The 25,793-nt window shown below is 47.2% G+C and overlaps 1 protein-coding gene across 1 annotated transcript; it reads left to right on the top strand.

Moving 5' to 3' along the window:
- The first annotated feature begins 3,985 nt into the window (after nucleotides 1–3,985).
- On the top strand, nucleotides 3,986–4,933 carry LOC122929165 (olfactory receptor 1019-like). The gene has a single exon (XM_044282674.1). It carries the CDS (start codon nucleotides 3,986–3,988, stop codon nucleotides 4,931–4,933), a length of 948 nt encoding a protein of 315 aa, XP_044138609.1.
- The last annotated feature ends 20,860 nt before the right edge of the window (nucleotides 4,934–25,793 follow it).

Genomic DNA, 25,793 nt, shown 5'->3' with positions numbered 1-25,793 from the left:
AGGTCATGGTATATCAGTAACAATAAGTCAGACCAAGAGGACTTGATGTATTTTCTTTTCAAGATGTTTCACTCGTCAAACAAATGGCTTTCTCAATTAGAAATTGAGTATTAAGAAAGCCATTCAGATGACTAGCAAAACGACTTCAAGACAAAATACAAGTCCAATTGATCAGAATTATAACTACTGATACTCCAAAAGGTGATAAGTAATGTAATGGGTGAAATCAAGGACCAGATTCTATGGAAGCTCGGATCCACAGGTGAGGTTATGGGGACTAACAAGATTTGCGGAGACCAGGCTCCTACGTAATGTACAGTGTTGCTGCAGGAATTAGACTTTTACTGTTTTACATCATTAAACTACATGAAGCTTGCAAGATCTTCATGACTATAGCCACAGGCCATGGACATGAAGTTCAGTGTGATGTGAAAAGTCTGTATCACGGGCATATGGATTCAGATCAGTGCAAGATAATACACTGAACACATCTTCACAGGAAGTTTAGATTTGTATGGCCGTCGTTGTTTGATCAGTGGGGGCATCTTCAGTGTTCCAATTCAGGCTATGTGCAGTGTAGTGCCGTGGGCTCCTATGACCAGGCCCGGATTAGCTGAAACCAGCTATGCTAGTTAACAAGAGTGTCCACTATCTATCTTAGTGGACACTCTAGCTTCTGGCTTCCACTCCACCAAAGGCCGGGTACCTTGGTGGCATGTCTAAGGTGCACCACAGCAAACCTCGACATGCATCTCATTAATAGGTTTCTTGCACCATTCTCAGAAATACATAACGTCCTTCATATATGAGGCCTGTCACTGCCTCACACCAGCAACATGATGGATGAAGACAGATACCAGAATCTGAAGACCTAAACAGAAGACAGGAGAAACATCATTCATTTGACGACTAGGCATTACTGTTATATGGCCTTTCATTTGTACCATTGTACCATCCGTGTCAGCGTCCACTGCTTGTGGGATCTATTTAGGGCCATTTCTCAGTATGGCTATTCACTAGTGCTACTGTTCAATGTATCCTGGTCCAGTTACTTATGGTGTCAATTGTGCAAATGTACTTGTAGGAGAGGATTGTGGACCATCTAAAATCCCATGGATTGAAAAATGAAAAACAGCATGGGTTTACTTCAGGGAGATCATGTCAAACTAATCTTATTGATTTTTTTGATTGGGCGACTAAAATAATAGATGGCGGAGGTGCAGTAGACATCGCTTATCTAGACTTCAGTAAGGCTTTTGATACTGTCCCCCATAGAAGGCTTATCAATAAACTGCAGTCTTTGGGCTTGGACTCCCATATTGTTGAATGGATTAGGCAGTGGCTGAGTGACAGACAACAGAGGGTTGTAGTCAATGGAGTATATTCAGACCAAGGTCTTGTTACCAGTGGGGTACCTCAGGGATCTGTTCTGGGACCCATATTGTTTAATATCTTTATCAGCGAAATTGCAGAAGGCCTCGATGGTAAGGTATGTCTTTTTGCTGATGACACAAAGATTTGTAACAGGGTTGATGTTCCTGGAGGGATACACCAAATGGAAAAGGACTTAGGAAAACTAGAGGAATGGTCAAAAATCTGGCAACTAAAATGTAATGTGGATAAGTGCAAAATAATGCACCTGGGACGTAAAAACCCAAGAGCAGAATATAAAATCAGTGATACAGTCCTAACCTCAGTATCTGAGGAAAGGGATTTAGGGGTCATTATTTCAGAAGACTTAAAGGTAGGCAGACCATGTCATAGAGCAGCAGGAGATGCTAGCAGAATGCATGGGTGTATAGGGAGAGGCATTACCAGTAGACAGAGGGAGGCGCTCATGCCGCTCTACAGAGCACTAGTGAGACCTCATCTGGAGTATTGTGCTCAGTACTGGAGACCATATCTCCAGAAGGATATTGATACTTTGGAGAGAGTTCAGAGAAGAGCCACTAAACTGGTCCATGGATTGCAGGATAAAACTTACCAGGAAAGATTAAAGGACCTTAACATGTAGAGCTTGGAAGAAAGACGAGACGGAGGAGATATGATAGAAACTGCTAAATACATAAAGGGAATCAACAAGGTAAAAGAGGAGAGAATATTTAAAAGAAGAAAAACTGCTACAAGAGGACATAGTTTTAAATTAGAGGGGCAAAGGTTTAAAAGTAATATAAGGAAGTATTAATTTACTGAGAGAGTAGTGGATGCATGGAATAGCCTTCCTGCAGAAGTGGTAGCTGCAAATACAGTGAAGGAGTTTAAGCATGCATGGGATAGGCATAAGGCCATCCTTCATATAAGATAGGGCCAGGGGCTATCCATAGTATTCAGTATATTGGGCAGACTAGATGGGCCAAATGGTTCTTATCTGCCGACACATTCTATGTATCCCTTAATTAGTTTGTTTAGTCCTTAGTTCTGTTTCAGTTTGGGAGATGTCTGAATTACCATGACCTGCCCTGGTTGTGCAATTATGTCTTTTATGTCTGTCTTGCAACATGTCTTGCTTTGGTCCCTTTGGTGTCTGTTTCGCTGTGTCTGTACTGTGTCCTGTAGCGACAGTGTGAGCATCTTGTGCTTCCTTTCACCAAGATGTCTTGACCGCTACTGTCCTTATCCACTATTATGTCTAGGTTTCAGAAGTCCATTACTGAAATCCATGCGCACAAATTCCCTTAGTCTATATATCTGACTTCTGTGTCTGCTTGCCAAAATACCCTGCTTTTACAGAGTGTGAGTTCCTTCTGCACCTACCAAGTGTGAACGGGTTCCAGTGCTTACATGGGTTCTCAATCTGTTCATCAGTCAGTGTTCTGTGTTTTGTGCCATGCCTGTGTCTCTGGTGTTTTCACCAGTGTCTCTGACTTCAGAATAATAGCTCCCAAGTACACCGGGACCATCCCAGGAGGAAGCAGGCTGGTCACTAAATCACAGCAAAGTTTCCATCCCTGTACAGGAGTTAAAGGGTGAATACTGCGGAGTCACTAGAATAACACCTTAGGTGTTTGGCCCAACGTCTAACCAGTTGCTTGGCACAGTGGTTCCACAACCATTGTCCATAACAATTACCACCACCATGTGCCACCCCTGAAAATGAATTCTGATCCACACTTTATGTTATTCCCCTATATACTGTATACTGGTATCACGATCGGCGTGACTATCACATACGTGACACAGAGGGAGGGAAAGAGGAAGGCCTTGCCCAAGTGAGAGGGAAGGTGGTGACCCCTGACTCACCTTGCGGCTGGCACCTGGCTGCCCTGACGTCCCTAGACGGGTTCCTCACCCGTACGCCGATCACGTGCCTAAAACCCTGGCTTTCCCTAAGATGAGCCCTAGATAGTGAACAGGGCGGTGGGAACACTAGTCCGCACCACTAGCTCTAAAGGAAAACACCAAGGGGAGGACAGACAATACAGACTAAACATATAATCCCAGGTGGGCGACAACAGGAGACAACAAAAAGCCCAACAGGGATCCGGAGGGAAGCACTCTGGAACAACAACCAGGATTCACAGCTCCAGTGGGTCAGTATAGATGTCCAGGCAGGAAGCTCTATAACTGGCAACTAGAGAAGTGTGAGAGGAGAATATAAGGAGGTTGGGAGTGGCAGACAAGAAACAGCTGAGGAGGAGAAGCTACGGATCCCTGAGTGAGACAAAAAGGATTGCAAGGCAAACACAGAAAACAATCACTAAGAAACAACGTGATCTTTAGACATAGAGCGCGCAGCCACCCGCTGCGACTTCCTGACCCAGGGTATAACGGAGTCAGACGTGGCTCCTGACACCCTCGTGACAACTGGGCAGAACGGTGTAGCACTGGGGTCTAGGGTGCAAACCCAACAAGGGACAATATCTACATTGAATTTGTGTGTTCTCTCTAGGTTTGCGTGAGTTTCATCCCAACTCCAAAAATATCCAAACAGACAATTCAGCTTCTTATGAAATTGACCCTAGTGTGCCTTGTGTGCATGGACAAGATGAATCAAAGCCGACCAATAATGTTTGAGTTTTCAGGATGGACCGATAATGCCACTCTTGCCATCTTCCTCTTTGTATTCTTCCTCCTGGTTTACATGATAACTGTGGTTGCCAACGTTGGGTTGTTCATCATTGTCCATAAGACGCCCACCCTCCACACTCCCATGTATTACTTCCTCAGTTACCTCTCAATGGTGGATCTCTTCTACTCCTCAGCTATTGTTCCTAAAATGGTTTTGGACATTGTTTCCAGGAGGAAGTTCATCTCATTTTATGGTTGTGCTCTTCAGTTCTACTTCTTTGCTGCTTTGGCTAGTATCGATGTTCATTTGCTCTCAAATATGTCCTATGACCGATATGCCGCTATCTGTCACCCTCTACATTATGTGTCCATAATGACCAAGACAAAATGTCTTCATATGGTTCTCGTAGCTTTTGCTCTTGGATTTTTCCAGTCGTCTGTACAGACCAGTTGTATTTTCAGTCTTCAATATTGTGGTTCAAATTTCATCGACCATTTCTACTGTGATATCTCTCCACTGCTCAAGCTGTCCTGCTCTGATACTTTCATGTGTGACATGGTCATCATGTCTCTCATTGGATTTTATTGCATATGTTCACTGTCTACCATCCTGATTTCATACGTTTTCATCATTGTTTCCATTCTAAAGATTAAGTCGGCAAAGGGAAGGCAGAAAGCGTTCAGCACCTGCTCCTCACACATCATCTGTGCCTCCATCTTCTACGGGTCAGTGTTCCTCACTTACTTACATTCTCCTTCTGATGTCAATGATAGGAAGAGTAAGGTGGCTGCTGTCTTCTATTCCGTGATGACGCCCATGCTCAATCCTCTCATATACAGCTTGAGGAACCAAGAGGTAAAAAAAGTAATTGTCCAAGTCATACACAATCTAAGTCCTTTTAATACCAGTTTCAAAAATGTGTAAACCTGTAATAAGACTTCAAATATAAGAGGATACATCACATGCAGGATCCTGTGGCTCAATGAACATATCTGACTGGTAGGTCCTGAACCAGGGAAAATTTCCCAAAGACAAGATTTTGGATGACTTCTCCTCTACTGATCTTTAAGATTCTTTAAGATTTCTTAACCAGTACAGGGTTCTTTTAATCCATCAGATTCTTCTCCTTAACAATGCATCATGTCGCTCACTGCTCGGTGACCTCCATAAACAATTTCAATGTAAGCATTTCACCATGTACAGTGGGTGCTCCAAAATTTAACCATACCTTTCTTCTGACAATCTTCCCTTCTAATCCTAAGAAATCCTTCTTTTTATTGTTTGCAAATTTTTTCATTTTCGGTGGACATTGGTCAGGCCACTCTATTCAGTGCACCTAGCTTCCCCCGTTTCATCACTACGGTGAATCAGAAACCTTATTTAATTAAAAATAAAATGAAGCACTTCAGGATTGAAAAAACATGATTTTCACAAGAAAGGAAAGGTTATGTTTCGGGGGGAACCTACCCTACATGGCTGTATGGCTGTGCATGGGGATGAACAATCAGTCATGCAGTTGTAACACCCCAGAGTTGTGTTACGAAACTCTTCTACCCCGCTACCATCTGTTAGGAGCCTTAACCTTGTCATCTCATATGATTTTACGTTATATCTTCACAAATATGCATAAACCATGTTAAATACAATTATTGCTGCAATTTCCATGTTCACCAGCAGGTGGCAGCAATGTGTTGGCAAGGACTTCAGTTTAGTATTTCTAAGCTGGAATAGTTAATTCCAGCCTAGCTGCCCCTCTGTGGATTTGTGGACTGTTCCCACATACTGCACTTGGATGTAGAAGAAATTTTGGTCAGTGTGTGCCAGCCACCCCTGTTGGGGAAGGCTGTGTGATAGAGTTCAGGAGTCCCCCTGTACAGGGAAGAAAGCCAGGATCTTGTCTCGGCTGAGACATTGATCAAATCCCCAGCCTGAGCCCTGCAGCCTCAGCTGGCTGAAGCAAGCAGACAACCTGTCCAGTTCCAGGAAGAAAGCATTCCCTGAGAATATAACTGTGAGTAAAGTCCAGAGACCTAGGAGAAGCCATATTCCTCCTCAGCTAGTCAGTCCCCACAAAGCAGAAGGTAAAGAGAAGTGCAGAAGCTAAATTCCTGCCACAGTTTCAGAGCTACTAAGCAGATGTTTTTCCTGCAAGCTCCAGGTTGATAGAGCAGAAGATTCATTCCTGCCAACCATTGCCAAAGCCTGCTGGGACCTAAGACCAAAGCTGCACTTTGCTTGGATGAAAGTTATCCTCAGTAAAGACAAGTTTAAACTTTACCAAAGGTCTGGATATCAATTTCTGCTGCAAAATCACTATTACTCCTACTATCCCTACACCTAATTTTTTGCAAGTGAGCCAGGAGTCTAGCCGTACCCATGTGGGAGACACTGTTGACACCATTATCATCACCATACTGTAACGGTCACGTCCACACACACACACAGGGGGAAGGATAGTGACCACTGCGCTCCACCCTCACCCCTGGCCCTGCCTACTTGCCTCACGAGTCCTGATGACAGGGGACAACTGGACGACAGTCCCTAACTTAGGATACGTGCAGGGAAGACAGACAAGACAAAATACGGAACATGAACGGACCGGGTCAGAACCAAGAGAGCTACGCAGTACAAAGGGTTAAGCAAAGAATGGTCAGGAGAAGCCGGGGTCAAATACCAGGAGAGTAGAGAAGTACCAGAGGAGTCCGAAAAGAGTAGTCAGGTGGGAGCCGAGGTCACAATACCAGGACGGATGCGCAGTACAGGAGGAGCAGGCTAAGGATCGTCAGGGAACAGGATCAGGTGAGTATTCAGTAGTCCAACAAATAGCCAGGAACCTAGAAATTAACAGGCAACCTGTGGCCAGCAGGCTGCCTGTATTTATAGTGGGGAGTGAGGGTCATGTGACGTGGCCAGTGTCACATGACCGACAGACCGACCAGTCGAGCACCGAGTGATCAGCTCGGCGCTCAAGACAGACCTAGGAGCAGGGAGCCTCCCAGCTAGCAAAGCCGCCCTGGGAACGAGGTCAAACACAGATCCTCGCTCCCGAAGCTAAGCAGCAGGTCTGCGGCTGATGGGAGACCGAGTGCGCCTTCGGTACCCCGTTACAGTACCCCCCTGCTTTTACGAGGGGCCACCGGACCCAAGACTTTAGACGATGGCCTTTCAGGGTGTTCTAAATGAAATTTTCAAAAGTCTAGGAGCATGAACCTCCCTGGCAGATACCCAAGATCTCTCTTCAGGTCCAGCGGCCAGCTTTATTGACTTTGAATATGCTAGTAAATTGGGTATTCCAATGTTTGCTTTACCTACACCTATCCATGTCATGGCCATTGATGCTACTCCCCTGATTGGTGGTACAGTGAGGTCATGTACCTCTGAAATTTCTCTAACCGTGGGTGTGTGCCACTCTGAGAGATGTTCTCTTTTAGTCCTGGAGAACCTACCGGTTGAGGTGGTACTAGGGTTGCCTTGGCTCTGTTTATATAACCCCACAATAGATTGGTCCAAAGGAGAGTTGGTGAAATGGGGACCTAAGTGTGACTCATGCTTGTCCGTGGTCCAGGCTGGGGTTTCAGTAAGGTCTAATACATTAGCCAGGAACCTAGAAATTAACAGGCAACCTGTGGCCAGCAGGCTGCCTGTATTTATAGTGGGGAGTGAGGGTCATGTGACGTGGCCAGCGTCACATGACCGACAGACCGACCAGTCGAGCACCAAGTGATCAGCTCGGCGCTCAAGACAGACCTAGGAGCAGGGAGCCTCCCAGCTAGCAAAGCCGCCCTGGGAACGAGGTCAAACACAGATCCTCGCTTCAGAAGCTAAGCAGCAGGTCTGCAGCTGATGGGAGACCGAGTGCGCCTTCGGCACCCCGTTACACATACAGAGACATTATAGGCAATCATAGCACTCTGGTATTCCTAACCTGGGATGTGAGTTATAACACCTTTGAAGGACCCTGTGATAGTACCCTGCGCACGCTGCAATTGGCGTCATGAACAAACATAGACTATCATCTACACCTGACCCAGACATTGCATAATTTGGCATCAGCTTATTCCCGTATCCTGTTCTATTGCATTTTTGGCGTCAATGGAACAGGATTGAGCTGTGTGCTAACAGGATCAGATTGTGTGCCTATCCCTGCCATAACAGGATCGAATTGTGCCTAACTGGATCAAATTGTATGTCTAACAATACTGCAAGATCTAAGAATTGTGCCAACACCCCGAAAATTTACTTTTGTTGCTTTTATTCCGGTGCCAGAAAGTGCTACACGGTGCGCACCAGCAGTCGAAGGGTTAATTCGCCATATTTCTGTAATGGCGCTGCTTCTTCATGCCTTTCAGAAGCTGGAAAACGCAGAAGCGCGAAAATGCTGACTACGCCCCTCTAGAAGCGGGAAACCTAAATCCGGTCCACCAAAAACTTTGCAATGTGAGCAAAGGGAGTGAAGACTCCTCCCCTCAGGCTCCACCCTTACCTCCTGCACTCATCATGACAGAGGAAGCAAGAAAGATGGCCGCCACCCCGGAAACAAATATGTCCGTCGCACTCAAGCCCACGTCTGTGGAGGCGACGACTCCGACTGAGAAGGGCCCAGAGGGAACAACTATACTTGAGCCTTCACCGCCTGGCCCAGGGAGCGACGCATCGGCACCGGAACAACTACATTACCCATCACAGTGACCATCGCACAGCAGAACCAGCCACCCGGCCGCAACAACAGGATGTAGCTATCCCGCTCCCTGAGGCCCCGGTCCAGCCCGTTGCTGCCCCTGAACCAAGCCCAGTGGTCCCTGACACCTCTGCTAGACCCCAGGAGGTCCCCATAGTGATCCCTGAACTCCTTGCGGCTTCAACTCTACAGGTGGGGCAAATAAATAACTTAGTACTGACTCTCAGTCCCAGAGTACAGGGATACATCCTATCCATGGAGGTCCGTAAGGTGTTCCTCATCACGCCGGTTGGCGCGGCGGAGGCGGCCGAAGCTCCCACTCCGCTGCCAAGAGAGAGCGCTCCTTCCCTGCTGTCACCACCACTGGCGATACATTTGCCAGAGCCACTATAGCCAGGAGTTCTGAGTCCTTCTGCCCAGGCAGGAGTTCCCGATGTACAGCAGCTCATCGTAGCTTCAACCAGCCTCACTACCCAGACAGTACCAGGAACCGCCACAAGAGGTCAGTGGAGCTCCATCACAGTAGCCAGCCTGAGCTACAAGATGCAGGAGCGCCCTCTTGTGTTCCTCAACAGTTCCAGCAGTGATGAGGAGGTCAACTGGCAGGATGTCCTTGCCCGATGGAAAGCCCGCAGGTGGAGTAAATTAGAGGACTTGCTAAAGAGAGCGGAAGGACAGAAAAAGATAGAGAGGATGTTCAGTGAAGAAGATGACTTGTCAGAAAGAAGAAAACGCATAAAAACATATAAAGAAATTGTGGAGGAAAAAGAGCACAGAGAAAGGGAATTATATGAAGCCTCCAAGTCTTCTTCTCAGCCGCCTGCTGAAGACAGCACACCTGACATGACTCTTTCAGATCTTGCAGCCACTGAAAGTGACCTATCCACCAGTGAGGAGTCCACTGATACTGCTTCACGCACTCCAGAGCCACCACCGAATCCAGAGCTCTTTGCTATGAAAGACCAAGGGTCCGTCCTTTATTGCTGTCCAGAGAACCTGTCACCTACAAGGAAAAAGCCAAGGCTTGCAGAGGATCCTCCAGAAAACGGCAATCCTGCAGTAACAAGTCCTGCCACAGAATGCCACCAGGAGACCGCAGATGAAGTTTCTGATGGAGTTACAGCTGCCGAGAGCACACAGTTCAAAAAAAAACTTTTGCGTCCTCAAATATGGGACCTAGGAGGAAGATTTCCAGACTTTCCTGTGAGGAAGATTACCTACTGTGGCAATTACCCACTACCTTGTGTGGATTACAATTAACTCTATTGTTTCCGTGGATTACAATTGGCTTTTATCCGTTTCCAGAGGATTCCTCATCAAGCACTTCAAGAAAAAAGGACTCAAGTCATATTTGAGCGTATTATTGATTGCTAGTAAATGCATAACGTCTATTGCACTAATATTATTGCACTATGTTTTTGCACTAATGTTTACAGGTTAAGCAATGTTCAAGTATCATATGCCCATTGTGTATATTCTTTTTTAGGTGCCGCAATGTGACCTTCATGCACTTATTGTGAAATTGCACTAACTTTTGCACTTAGCCAGATAAGTAGCACCTTACTTTTGTGTGCCTTGCTTTACAGCTCTTGTTCTCTCCCCCTTTACATGGACTGCCTCTGAGGACGTTAATACCAATGGCCTAATGATAGTGCACGAGTAAGACAAGTGGTAAGTCCCGGCAGGTCCAGTAACTACACAGGTAACCCTGCTGCTTCGGGAATGGTTAGAGGAGTTTTTGACCCCTCCTTCCCGTTTGTTATTTGTTCAGGATTGCTCCCATCCTGGTGTGTCTTCCAGGAGTTCCATGGGATTATCATACCCTCCTCCTGTGATTATGATACCTCCCCTTCTGTGTCTTTGCATAAGGTATGGAGCCTCAAACCTTCGAGCCATTTTAGCTACCCATAGTCACCATAGTGATCGTGCTATAAGCCTTATAATTTGACTTTGGTGCAGGGAAGGGAATACAGGATAAAGCCACCCTTCCATTTGCGGGCATTCCATTACATAATGGTCGGATTACAGAGTAAAGACACCCCCATGCTTTCTTTGGTATCGGTGGACGATGCTTCAAAAGTCAGTCAGTAGTGATTGCCTAGTGCAGACCTTTGATTCACTGGTTATACCGAGAGGGAAACTGTTACTTAGGACACCCTACTCATGCGGGCAGGAACCTCAGGGTAGCTGTTATGTGTTTGTCTTTGTTTGTCTTTGTGTGTAATACTGTCACGGAATGTGTACAGGTAACAAGGCAAAACAACATGCATAAATGACTCGCTGGATCCAAAAGCTAAGGAACAAAAGGGAGACCCCTGTAGAAGACCTGGCACTTTCCCTGGCTGCTCAGCCTATGCATAGATCCGAATGGTGGAGGTATGCATATCCACGTACCTTGACTATATAACCCCTGAGCACCCTACAATAGTGAGGGGACACGACCACCGGCTCCCTACACCAGACACGGAGGGAGTCAGGGTCACCTGGGATCCAGCAAACAGAAAATAACAGATAACAGTTTAACACTTAACTTTGTAGAGGAGAGGAGAACCAGATGGTCATGCACACATACTCCAGGAAGAAATATAAGCCGCCCAGAAAAGCCTTCTGGGGAAGAATTTAAAGGGAAGCAATTAGTCCAACACATGACAGCTGAGAGAGGCTAAGGAGAGGAGGAGCTGAATACCACACCACAGAAACTCAAGGAGGAGGTTCTGAAAGGCCTCTGTCAGAGCTTCTCAGCTGTCTGGTTGTGACAGTACCCCTCCCTCTACGAGTGGACTTCGGACACTCAGAACCCACCTTCTCAGGACGGGACCTATGGAAAGCCCTGATGAGACGAGAGGCTTTAATGTCCGTCACTGGGACCCACATCCTCTCCTCAGGACCATACCCCTCCCAGTGAACAAGGTACTGAAGAGAACCGCGGACAAGACGAGAATCCACAATCCCAGAGACCTGAAATTCAAGATTCCCATCAACCATAATCGGAGGAGGAGGCAAAGGCGAGGGTACAATGGGTTGAACATAAGGTTTCAATAAGGACTTATGAAAAACATTATGGATCTTCCAAGTCTGAGGAAGATCAAGACGGTATGCAACAGGATTGATGACAGACAGGATTTTGTAAGGCCCAATAAACCTAGGACCCAACTTCCAGGAGGGAACCTTCAATTTGATATTCTTGGTAGACAACCACACCAGATCACCAACATTCAGGTCCGGACCAAGCACACGTCTCTTATCTGCCACACGCTTATATCTCTCACTCATGCTCTTTAGATTATCCTGAATCTTTTGCCAAATAGATGACAAAGACGAGGAGAATCTGTCCTCATCAGGTAAACCAGAAGACCCCTCTCCCGAGAAAGTCCCAAACTGTGGATGAAACCCATATGCACCAAAAAATGGTGACTTATCAGAGGACTCCTGACGACGGTTATTTAAAGCAAACTCAGCAAGGGACAAAAAAGAACACCAATCCTCTTGATTCTCCGCCACAAAACAACGCAGATATGTCTCCAGATTCTGATTGACGCGCTCTGTCTGGCCATTCGACTGCGGGTGGAAAGCAGAAGAGAATGACAACCGAACCCCCAAGCGAGAACAGAAAGCCTTCCAGAATCTGGAAACAAACTGCGTGCCCCTATCAGAGACTATGTCTGAAGGAATACCGTGCAATTTGACAATGTGATCAACAAATGCCTGCGCCAGCGTCTTAGCATTGGGCAAACCAGGAAAAGGGATGAAATGCACCATTTTGCTAAAACGGTCCACCACCACCAGAATCACAGTCTTCCCCGAGGAACGAGGCAGGTCCGTTATGAAGTCCATGGACAGATGTGTCCAAGGACGGGAAGGAATGGGTAAGGGAAGGAGAGGACCTGATGGCCGTGAATGAGGGACTTTGGCACGAGCGCAAGTCTCGCAGGCTGCCACAAAACCCTCAACCGACTTACGAAGCGCAGGCCACCAGAATCTCCGAGCGATGAGATCCAGTGTGGCTCTTACCCCCGGGTGCCCAGCAAGGACCGTATCGTGGTGTTCTTTAAAAATCTTGTGTCTTAAAGCGAGAGGCACAAACAACCTCCCAGGAGGACAAAGATCAGGAGCCTCAGGAAAAAGAGCAGAGACCACCACACCTTCAGCCAAAATGGGACCCGGGTCTTCAAAATTCCCGCCTCCCGGAAAACAACGTGACAGGGCATCTGCCTTCACATTCTTAACTCCAGGGCGGAACGTGACAACAAAATTAAACCTAGAAAAGAACAACGACCATCTGGCCTGTCTCGGGTTCAGACGCTTGGCTGACTCCAAGTAGGCCAGATTTTTATGGTCAGTAAATACGGTAATAGGGTGTCTGGCTCCCTCTAGCCAATGGCGCCATTCCTCAAAAGCCAACTTGATGGCCAACAATTCCCTATCTCCCACATCGTAATTTCTCTCTGCGGAGGAGAGTTTTCTTGAGAAAAAGGCACACGGTCGCCAATTGGCAGGAGAGGAACCCTGAGACAAGACCGCCCCCACACCCACCTCAGAAGCATCAACCTCAACTATGAAGGGTAACGAAACATCAGGTTGCACCAAGATGGGAGCAGAAGCAAAACTCTCCTTGATATCAGAAAAAGCCTTACGCGCCTCTACTGACCAAGAAGAAAAATCTACCCCCTTTCTGGTCATATCAGTGAGTGGTTTAACAATAGAAGAATAATTCAAAATGAACTTCCTGTAATAATTGGCAAAGCCCAAAAAACGCATCAGCGCCTTTTGATTCTCAGGAAGCTCCCACTCAAGCAAAGCGCGGACCTTCTCGGGGTCCATGCGAAAACCAGAAGCGGAGAGAAGAAACCCCAGAAATTGAATTTCTGGAACCGCAAACACACATTTTTCCAGTTTCGCATATAATTTATTCTCCCGCAGAATGAGCAAGACCTGACGTAAATGTTCCTTATGAGTTTTGAAATCGGGAGAAAAAATCAAAATGTCATCCAAATACACCAATACAAATTTTCCCATCAAATGATAAAAAATGCTGTTCACGAAATGCTGAAAAACGGCTGGGGCATTCATCAAACCAAAAGGCATAACCAAGTTTTCAAAATGGCCCTCAGGGGTATTGAAGGCCGTCTTCCATTCGTCCCCTTCTCTGACCCTGACCAGGTTGTATGCCCCTCTTAAATCTAATTTGAAAAAGACTTTAGCCCCAACAACCTGGTTAAATAGGTCCGGGATCAGAGGAAGCAGATAAGGGTCACGAATTGTGATATTGTTCAGCTCCCTGAAATCCAGACAAGGTCTTAAAGAACCATCTTTTTTCTTAACAAAGAAAAAACCAGCGGCAACAGGTGACTTCGAGGGTCGTATGTGTCCCTTTCTCAGACTCTCAGAGATATAAGCACGCATAGCGATCCTCTCAGGTTGGGAAAGATTGTATAAACGAGATTTAGGCAGCTTGGCGTCTGGGATGAGATTAATAGGGCAATCGTACTCCCTGTGCGGGGGCAAATCCTGAACTCCACTCTCAGAGAAGACATCCGAAAATTCAGAGAGAAAAGATGGTACAGTCTTAGTAGCAACCTCAGAAACAGATGTCATGAGGCAATTCTCTCTGCAAAAGTCACTCCAACCATTTATTTGCTTCGCTTGCCAATCAATGGTGGGGTTATGCTTAGTGAGCCAGGGCAGCCCCAACACCAGAGGGGTGGGCAAACCGCTAAGGACGAAACATGACACATCCTCAACATGAGCATCACTCACAATCAAACGGATATTGTGAACTATGCCCTTTAATGATTTCTGAGAAAGTGGAGCGGAATCGATAGCAAAAACAGGAATATCCTTTCTCAAAGCGCACACCTGGAAACCATGAGTTATCGCAAATTGATTATCAATGAGATTGACCGCTGCTCCACTATCCACAAAAATCTCACAAAAAATGTTCTTGCTCTCTAGCGCCACCCTAGCCGGCAGGACAAAACGGGAACTACAAGCAAACGGAAAATCTTCAATTTCCGCCTCAACCCTGCCAATAGTAACAGACGGAACATTTTTCAAAGATTTTTTCCTCTTTGTTTCTTTATTATACCCAGAGAACTGCCTGAATCTCCTAGAGGGACAAATATTTGCCAAATGATTAATACCTCCACAACAAAAACAAACCGTCCCATGCGGGCTAAATCTTCTATTGTCAGAAGCAATCAACCCCAGCTGCATGGGCTCCTGCTCAGAAGGGGCTGACAGCGACTGAGACCCCTGCGCACAGAATGGGACCGCTGCACAGTCCTGGGACCGAGTATGACAGGAAGGAGAGATCTCTCCTCTCTCTCTAAGACGCCTGTCAATACGAACGGCCTGAGACATAGCAGAGTCCAAAGAAATAGGCCTTTCATGAAAGGCAAATGCATCTTTCAATCCCTCTGAAAGACCATGGCAAAATTGACTTCGGAGTGCAGCATCATTCCAACCAGTATCAGCTGCCCATCTCCGAAATTCTGAGCAGTATAATTCTGCGGATTGTTTACCCTGGCATAAGAGACGTAGTCTAGACTCCGCCAGAGCAATACGATCCGGATCATCATATATCTGACCCAGGGCTAAAAAGAATTCATCCACTGAACGGAGAGGCCGTGCCCCCTCCGGCAGCGAAAAGGCCCAGGACTGAGCGTTACCTCTGAGCAGCGATATAATGATCCCCACCCTCCGTTCCTCATCTCCAGAGGAAAGGGGAAGAAGGCGAAAATGGAGTTTGCAAGCCTCTCTAAAACGCACAAAATTCTCACTACCCCCGGAGAACGTATCCGGGAGCGAGATCTTAGGCTCAGAACAAGCTCCATGAACGCAAGCTGAACCGGTCACTTGAAGCTGAGAAAAAGTCTTACGGAGGTCAGCTACCTCCAATGAAAGACCCTGGAAGCGTTCAGCCAAAAGTGAAACCGGATCCATGCTTGAGACGGTTTTGGCGGCTTATAATGTCACGGAATGTGTACAGGTAACAAGGCAAAACAACATGCATAAATGACTCGCTGGATCCAAAAGCTAAGGAACAAAAGGGAGACCCCTGTAGAAGACCTGGCACTTTCCCTGGCTGCTCAGCCTATGCATAGATCCGAATGGTGGAGGTATGCATATCCACGTACCTTGACTATATAACCCCTGAGCACCCTACAATAGTGAGGGGACACGACCACCGGCTCCCTACACCAGACACGGAGGGAGTCAGGGTCACCTGGGATCCAGCAAACAGAAAATAACAGATAACAGTTTAACACTTAACTTTGTAGAGGAGAGGAGAACCAGATGGTCATGCACACATACTCCAGGAAGAAATATAAGCCGCCCAGAAAAGCCTTCTGGGGAAGAATTTAAAGGGAAGCAATTAGTCCAACACATGACAGCTGAGAGAGGCTAAGGAGAGGAGGAGCTGAATACCACAACACAGAAACTCAAGGAGGAGGTTCTGAAAGGCCTCTGTCAGAGCTTCTCAGCTGTCTGGTTGTGACAAATACATGCAGCACTCTGTATTTATTTGGGTACCCCAGAGCTGGTTCCTCCCCTCCTTAGGATAAGTCGAAGGCGGCTTAACTCAAAGTAAGGGGGAGTGTAACACCCCAGAGTTGTGTTACGAAACTCTTCTACCCCGCTACAATCTGTTAGGAGCCTTAACCTTGTCATCTCATATGATTTTACGTTAAATCTTCGCAAATATGCATAAACCATGTTAAATACAATTATTGTTGCAATTTCAATGTTCACCAGCAGGTGGCAGCAATGTGTTGGCAAGGACTTAGGTTTAGTTTAGTATTTCTAAGCTGGAATAGTTCATTCCAGCTTAGCTGCCCCTCTGTGGAGGCGTGGACTGTTCCCACATCCTGCACTTGGGTGGAGGAAGAAGTTAGGCCAGGGTGTGCCAGCCACCCCTGTTGGGGAAGGCTGTGTGATAGAGTTCAGGAGTCCCCCTGCACAGGGAAGAAAGCCAGGATCTTGTCTTTACTGAGACATTGATCAAATCCCCAGCCTGAGCCCTGCAGCCTCAGCTGGATGAAGCAAGCAGACAACCTCCAGTTCCAGGAAGAAAGCATAACCTGGATATATAACTGTGAGTAAAGTCCAGAGACCTAGGAGAAGCCATATTCCTCCTCAGCTAGTCAGTCCCCACAAAGAAGGTAAAGAGAAGTGTAGAAGCCAAATTCCTGCCACAGTTTCAGAGCTACTAAGCAGACGTCCATTCCTGCAAGCTCCAGGTTTATAGAGCAGAAGATTCATTCCTGCTAACCATTGCCAAAGCCTGCTGGGACCTGAGACCAAAGCTGTACCTTGCTTGGATGAAAGTTTAAACTTCACCAAAGGTCTGGATATCAATTTCTGCTGCAAAATCTCTCTATTACTCCTACTATCACTACACTCAATTTATTGCAAGTGAGCCAGGAGTCCAGCCGTACCTAGGTAGGAGACACAGTTGACACCATTATCATCACCATACAGAGACATTATAGGCAATCATAGCACTCTGGTATTCCTAACCTGGGACGTTTGTTATAACACCTTTCAAGGGCCCTGTGACAGTACCCTGCGCACGCTGCAATTGGCGTCACAAACAAACATAGACTATCATCTTCACCTGACCCAGACATTGCATAATTTAGCGTCAGTGTGTATACCCCGTATCCTGCTCAATGCACAGGCATTTGCCCCATACTGCTCTCATATGTCAGCAGCATATCCCTTGGTTACACTGGGAATATGCTTCCGACAACAAGTCACATTGGTAAAGCTTTTGGCGGCAAGTCTACATGGGACAATGATTGGAAATGAACATTGGTTGGTCCATTTGAAAGGCTCCTTATAGCTGAGCTGGAGATACGGCTGAGTGGACCAGGGCAGATTGAATTGTAATATATCATTTTACCAAAAACCTTCTAAGAAATATCCAAAATCACATCCACAACTTCCTAACAAAAAGGTTTTGTGGGCAACATCCTCCTTGGTGACCCCTTCACATTTATAATGAGTACTAGCCCCAGAAGTCTAGACTACAAACCTACCCTGACAAAATCCAGATTCTTCTCCAGGGTTTTTATTTATGAACTAAATTTCATATGTTCACATGTAAATTAAAAAATAAGCCCCGGTGAGCAAATATCTCCACGAGTCACCCATCGAATCATAGTCCAACACTTTGATTGCACCAGTGGGTCCTGAAGGCTTTTTCACATGGATCATGATGGATCTGCCTGTGTATGCTCATGTAAACGTGTGTGAATATACATTATGGGGAAGGTTTATCAAACTGGTGTAAAGTAGAACTGGCTTAAAGGGGTTGTTCGGGTTCAGAGCTGAACCCGGACATACCCTTATTTTCACCCAGGCAGCCCCCCTGAGGCTAGCATTGGAGCATCTTATGCTCCGATACACTCCCTTGCCCTGCGCTAGATCATGCAGGGCACGCGCTCTTTTGTTTATCCTAACAAACTTCCGCCCGGCAGTGTGTTCGATGACGTCACCGGCTCTGATGGGCGGGCTTTAGCACTGCCCTAGCCTCTTTACTGGCTAGGGCAGTGCTAAATACCACCCATCAGTGCCGATGACGTCACCGGGCTTCCTGGCAGCCCCATGAAGAGCCCCGATATGTCACCGGATCTCTAAAAAATGCCTTTTCCCTGCGCGATTTAGCGCAGGGCAAAGGAGAACATTGGAGCATGCACTGCTTCGATGCTCAAGTCAGGGGGACTGCCTGGGTGAAAATGGAGGTATGTCTGGGTTCAGCTCTGAACCCGGACAAGCCCTTTAATTTCCCATAGTAACCAATGAGATTCCACCTTTCATTTTCCAAAGTTGCTGTGAAAAATGAAATGTGTCTGTGGTCACAGGTTTCTTCCAAATACTCTGCTGAAGAAATATAGGGAGGTGTACAGATAGCCTGCAAAGCAGAGTTTCATCAACAGCTATAGGTCTCCCTTATAGTGCCCCTAGTAGAAATAAAGCCCCCTTTAGTGCCCCTAATAATAATAAAGTCCTTTTTAGTGCCCCCAGTAATAATGCCCCTACAGTGCCCCCAATAATACCTTTAAAGTGCTATCAGTAATAATAATGCCTCCTAAAGTTCCTCCAGGAATAATACTGCCCCAGGCAATAATGATGCCCTCTATAATGCCCCCGGTAATAATGATGCACCTATACTGCCCCCGAGATTTGCCTCTATAGTGCACCTAATAGTAATAATACCCCAATTATGACCAAAGTAGTATTCTCTTCAAGGATAGAAACAGTATACCTGATACCCATTCCATGGCGCCACCTGTGGTGCAGGCCACTGGCTTCTTCAGCCTATGACTGAGATGTCTGCATCCTGACACAGGTGGTCATGTTGATGTCATCGCTTCACGACTGCCTGCACATCAGCTATCGTGGTCCACCACAGTGTTCAACTGCGTCACCATTCTTAAGTTGAATTTATTAAGGCACCTGCGGCCACCAGCCGGGTACATAAGTATCTGACACATCCATCGTTAGCACTGAGAGCGTCAAGTCAGCGGCCATGAGGAGGGTGCTGGTGTCTAGCTGGGCTTCAGCCCATCCCGAGGACCTGGTAGGGTCTATTGCCAGTCCGCCACCAGACTGCAATTAGTTAAAGGCCTGCACCTCTAAGAGAGTAACCATCAAGAATGATGTGACTACAAAGTTACGCCTTCATAGCAAATCAATTGCAACTACCAAGCTTGAGCAGTTGTGAATATATCTGTGTTGCAAATCCCGCACACTCCCCATGTCCTCCACCGTGTGAAGTAGAGATGAGGGAAGCAGTCGACATTTATTCCTGGCCCGGTTCACCGAAGTTTTTAAAAAGTTTGGTTTGAATTTGAATCTATTCGGGCTGTACCGAAGTTTCTCCAATTGCCCTGAAAGTTGGTATCTAACCCCCTCTGGCCTCCTAGGACTCATCATTTTAAGCAAAACTTGTTTTCTCTTTTGGTTTATTTTTTAAGAATATTTTTCCCCTCCCCCAGCTCTGGAACACAGTGACAGCGATAGTAAATGATGTCTGAGTGACACTGACCTACATGCTGTGGGTTAACGTACATTTAATGGTATTAACATAAATTGTGTTTATTATCACACCGCGCCGGCACATGTGTTCTGCTTCTTCTTATTCCAAAGCTTCCAAAAACTGTCCCTGATCGGGGGTAGATCACACGGAGTTATGGGATTTAGAAAAAAAGTGTCTTGGGGGAACGTGATGGTTGGCAAGTGGCATTACTAGCATGATGCAGGCCACAGCAGCCATACAGAACGTGAGGGCAGGCCGACAGACAGACAGGAAGAGTGGCAAGATGGGGCACCGGCAGCAAAAAGAGGTCAATTGATTGCATTCAGCCTGCCTGGACTGTGAGAACATGTCTGTATTAATCAGTAATCATGTAGATTTATGCTGCACCTTAAAGAATTTTAACCCCCCCTCCCCTTTAAACAAAAAACAACATTTGCATTTCAACGGCATGGAAACTGAATATACATAAATGGACATTTGAGGCTTGATGCTCAGTTTCAACTTAACATACACAGGTAGATTGCTGCCACACCGTGGGTATTGCTGCAGTAATGACGTATATATTCTGTTTAGTTATATTGAGCCCCACAAAAAAAAAGGATTTCTGTGAAAATGATGATACAAAATGAAAGTATTTGCTTGCAGGCAGCTGCTTTCTGATAGCAGGCACAGCCACGGGTCCTGTCTCCTCTCTCCCGGCTTCTCTCTATTGTACACGACACACACAGTTCTTCTCTTGAATCCCAGCCTTTCCCTTCACTCTCCCTGGCAATGAGCTTGATTGATTTCTGACTTTCCCTGATGATTGTTTCACTCTCTCGCTGACTCCCTGAGATGGTTTTTCTGGCAGACACTGTAAGACCCTTCCACCCTCTTTCAAAGACCAGCACAAAAATAACTTGTCTTCCCCAGACAAAAAAAGCCATTACAACTGGGGGTGAGCAAACCCAGAACGCCGCGTTCGGGACCGTACCGGACATTTTGGTGTCCGTGTACCGAACCCGGATTTTGGCACCAAAGTCTGTGTCCGGGTTCGTTGTTCATACTTTAAATAAAGCTTGTGAGCGGACATGGAAGAACAGACCGATGAGCCTCAAGCTCTGCCTGGTGGTGTGCGACAACGGGCATAATCTCGTTGCAGCTCTGGGACTAGCCGGTTGGCCACATGGAAGATGGAGCGAGTACAAGTGCATGCTGGTAGACGCGCTGCTGGTGGCATTCCCACCTGACAGCGGGGGCACAGTGGAAGCACAAGGCGAAGGAAGAGGTCTGGGGCACCGCCAGCACCTCAGAAGGCAGGGTTAGCATGGCCGACATGTGGAAAAGCTTTGTCAGCACGCCACAACAACCAGCACCACCAGCTGATATGGAACGTCTTAGCAGGAGGCAGCATTTCACCAACATGGTGGAGCAGTATGTGTGCACACGCTACACGTACTGAATGACGGGTCTGCCCCTTTCAACTTCTGGGTCTCCAAATTGGGCACATGGCCTGAGCTTGCCCTTTACGCCTTGGAGGTGCTGGCCTGCCCTGCAGCCGGTGTATTATCTGAATGTGTGTTTAGCAGGTCAGGGGGCGTCATCACAGCCAATGTGGACAAGCTCACGTTCATTCAAATGAACCAGGCATGGATCCCTCAGGACTTGTCCGTACCTTTTGCTGAGTAGACATGTATACCGGCCTCATTCAGCCATTGTTAAACTGCAGCGCAGTTTGTGCATTCTCTTTGCCATCTCCCAATGTTAGGTGACCGACAGTTACCAAACCCTCCCCCCCAAAAAAAAATTAATAATAATTAAGAATTGTAATAAGACGACCCATTTTGAATTCATCCAATTAATGTGGGAGAGGAAATTCTTCTGTGAAAGTCATTAATTTATTTATTTTTATTACGAACACCCCCTTCATCCGTCTTACTGTAGAAGGAGAAAGATTATTTTAATATATAGTCCCCAGATAGAGGACGTGTGAGATCTATCACTGAGACAAAAAAATGTTACCCAGAATTGACGGACACACGGAAAAAACAAACAGAAACCGTGTTGGCTTCCTCCCCCGCCTCCTCCGCCTATTCCACCTACACCGCCATGTCCACCGCCTCCTCAACCTCCTACTCCATTTGGACCTCTGCCTCTTGGTTCAAGATTGTAATTTTCTATTTTTATATATTTTATGTTATTTTAAGTCATTTCCCTATCCACATTTGTTTGCAGGGCAATTGTACTGCTCCTACGTCCACTTTGGAGCCTTTTGCAGCCCTCTAGCCCTTTCTATGACTTTTTTACAGCCATTTTAGTCCTCCAACTTTGGGACTTCAATGGGGTTCGTTGTTCGGGTCAAGTTCGGAACCTGAATCAAACTTTACCCAAGGGTAATTGAAAAGGGTTTAGGCAGAAACCCTTCTGTCCTCTGTGGGGGCCTGGTTTGATGCTTGCTATGGGGCCCTTACTTCTCCATGTACACCACTGGCTGAAGGCCACTATGAGGGACATTATTACTGCTGGGGGCCACTATGGGGGATATTATTACTGCTGGGGGCCACTATGGGGGATATTATTACTGCTTAGGGCCACTATGGGGGATATTATTACTGCTTGGGACCACTATGATGGACATTATTACTTCTGAAGGCCACTGTGGGTGACATTATTACTGCTGGAGGCCACTATGGGGAACATTATTACTGCTTGGGGCCACTATGAGGGACATTATTACCGCTGGAGGCCACTATGGGGGACATTATTACTGCTGGAGGCCACTATGGGGAACATTATTACTGCTTGGGGCCACTATGAGGGACATTGTTACTGCTGGAGGCCACTATGGGGGACATTATTACTGCTGGAGGCCACTATGAGGGACATTATTACTGCTGGAGGCCACTATGGGGAACATTATTACTGCTGGAGGCCACTATGAGGGACATTACTACTGTTGGGGTCCACTATGGGGAACATTATTACTGCTGGAGGCCACTATAAGGGACATTATTACTGCTGGGGGCCACTATGGGGACCTGGCAGAGCATGGTGTGACTGCAGCCAGTGGCGTTGCCAGGGGGGGCCAGAGGGGGCCACGGCCCCCCTACATCATGCTGTGGCCCCCCATGTGCCCCCCCCCCCAAAGTGAGCCGCCGCAGTCGGGCACAGAGAGATTAGTGATGTCCGGTTCATGAGTCGATTCACCTGACTGATCCAATCCGTGTGAACAGCTCAGTCAGATAGCAGAGCAGAGAGACGCCGCAGCAGGGAGGGAGGAGCGTAATCTGATCCTAGAGCAGAAGCCAGCCCCTCCCCGCCCACCTCGGCCTGCAACCAATCAGAGCTCAGTCAGATAGCAGAGCAGAGAGACGCCGCAGCAGGGAGGGAGGAGCGTAATCTGATCCTAGAGCGGAAGCCAGCCCCTCCCCGCCCACCTCGGCCTGCAACCAATCAGAGCTCAGTCAGATAGCAGAGCAGAGAGACGCCGCAGCAGGGAGGGAGGAGCGTAATCTGATCCTAGAGTGGAAGCCAGCCCCTCCCCTCTCCGCCCACCTCGGCCTGCAACCAATCAGAGCTCAGGCAAGCAGCTCTGAGTCACACACTGTACAGGAGGGAGTCTAAGAATCGAATGAGTCAACTAAAGATCCGACTTAGTTAGAGACTCATTCAATTCTTTGAGTTAAAAGAACAGTCAGTCACCAGAACAGTTTACACTGAGGGCTGGAAGAGGCTGCATCGCATCGCTGACATGGAGGTAAGTATAAGTGTTTTTTTTTTTTTACAATAGTTTTACAGGCACATTAGGGGGGCTCTTGTTACTGGCACATTGGGGGGGCTTATTACTGGCACATTAGGGGGGCTTATTACTGGCACATTGGGGGGGCTTATTATTGGCACATAATGGGGGGCTTATTACTGAACATGATGGGGGGCTTATTACTGGCACATTGGGGGGGCTTATTACTGGCACATTGGGGGGGCTTATTACTGGGACATGATGGGGGGGCTTATTACTGGGACATGATGGGGGGGCTTATTACTGGCACATGATGGGGGGCTTATTACTGGCACATGATGGGAGGGCATATTACTGGCACATGATGGGAGGGCTTATTACTGGCACATGATGGGGGGGCTTATTACTGGCACATGATGGGGGGGCTTATTACTGGCACATGATGGGGGGCTTATTACTGGCACATGATGGGGGGGCTTATTACTGTCACATGATGGGGGCTTATTACTGGCACATGATGGGGGGGGCTTATTACTGGCACGTGATGGGGGGCTTATTACTGGAACATGATGGGGGGTTTATTACTGTCACATGATGGGGGGACTTATTACTGTCACATGATGGGGGGCTTATTACTGGCACGTGATGGGGGCTTATTACTGGCACGTGATGGGGGCTTATTACTGGCATGTGATGGGGGGCTTATTACTGGCACGTGATGGGGGCTTATTACTGGCACGTGATGGGGGGCTTATTACTGGCACGTGATGGGGGGCTTATTACTGGCACATTGAGGGGTTTATTACTGGCACGTGATGGGGGGCCTATTACTGGCACATAATGGGGGGCTTATTACTGGCACATGATGGGGGGTTTATTACTGTCACATGATGGGGGGGCTTATTACTGTCACATGATGGGGGGCTTATTACTGTCACGTGATGGGGGCTTATTACTGGCACATGATGGGGGGGCTTATTACTGGCACGTGATGGGGGATTATTACTGGCACGTGATGGGGGCTTATTACTGGCACGTGATGGGGGTCTTATTACTGGCACGTGATGGGGGATTATTACTGGCACGTAATGGGGGCTTATTACTGGAACATTTGGGGGGCTCTTATTACTGGCACGTGATGGGGGCTGGGCTCTTATTACTGGCACATTGGGGGGCTCGTGTTACTGGCACGTGATGGGGGCACTTATTACTGGCACGTTATTGGGGGCACTTATTACTGGCACATTATTGGTGGGCATTATAGGGGCATCTACTGAGGCCACAAAGAAGGGGTATTTTATATGGGGGGCTCTGTACAGTAGAATTTTATACTGGGACACATGGTGGGTACTATGGGGAAGGTGGGAGAGGAGTACTATAGGGTCATCTACGGGGGCACTAAGAAGGGGTATTTTATATGGGGGGCTCTGTACAGTAGAATTTTATATTGGGACACATGGTAGGTACTATGGGGAAGGTGGGAGAGGAGTACTATAGGGTCATCTACGGGGGGCACTAAGAAGGGGTATTTTATACTTGCAAATTATGGGGGACACTGAGGGCATCTACTGTGGCACGATATATGGGGCATTTTATACTGGTACATTATGGGGGGCACTAGAATGGAGGGGGGAGAGTAGCACTATGGGGGCATTTACTGGGGGCACTATATAGGAGTATTTTATACTGGCACATTATGGGGGACATTAGCTCAACTAGGGGCATTACAAGGGGGTATTTTTTGTACTGTCACATTATAAGCAGAGTTATTTCTACTGGGGGGGCATTATGGTGGGCTTTATTACTCCCCATGGTAGGACCCCCTAGTAGCAGCGCCAGCCTCTCTCTGCTCTGCTATCCCTCTGCCCCTTCTCCAAATCCTTATTATGAAATCTTTCTCATTAGGATGAAACACATCAGCTCCGCCGAGCCCCCGGCCAAGTGTGGAAGTGGCGTCCGAGATCCCCAAGGGCCAAGCCAAGTAATTGTAAGTTTTCATAGTTCTATAAGCACCCTTGTTCTGTGGCGGCGGACAGAAAATAATCTGGAAGTGCCCCTCCCGAGACCAGGCTCTGGATCCGCCACTGGTCTGGACCGCTCCCAGGAGTGTACATTTCTTCTATACTGTAATCCGTATCCTCTGACCTGCAGAAATCGGCACTCACTCGGTAGCAACTAACAGTCAGTACCTGTGGACTGTAGCCTGGCCCTGTTACCGAAGCTAGCTGAGTGATGTAAGGTTAAGGTACTAGTAGAGATGAGCGGCCGCTAAATCCTGATTTCAAGTTTAAGTTACTGCAGGATATGAATTACAGTTTAGAAATGTCAAATGTACACTCCTGTG

Source organism: Bufo gargarizans, chromosome 2 (assembly GCF_014858855.1).
Source record: "Bufo gargarizans isolate SCDJY-AF-19 chromosome 2, ASM1485885v1, whole genome shotgun sequence".
In the NCBI taxonomy this organism is placed as follows: Eukaryota; Metazoa; Chordata; class Amphibia; order Anura; family Bufonidae; genus Bufo; species Bufo gargarizans.
This window is presented reverse-complemented; position numbering and strand designations above follow the sequence as displayed.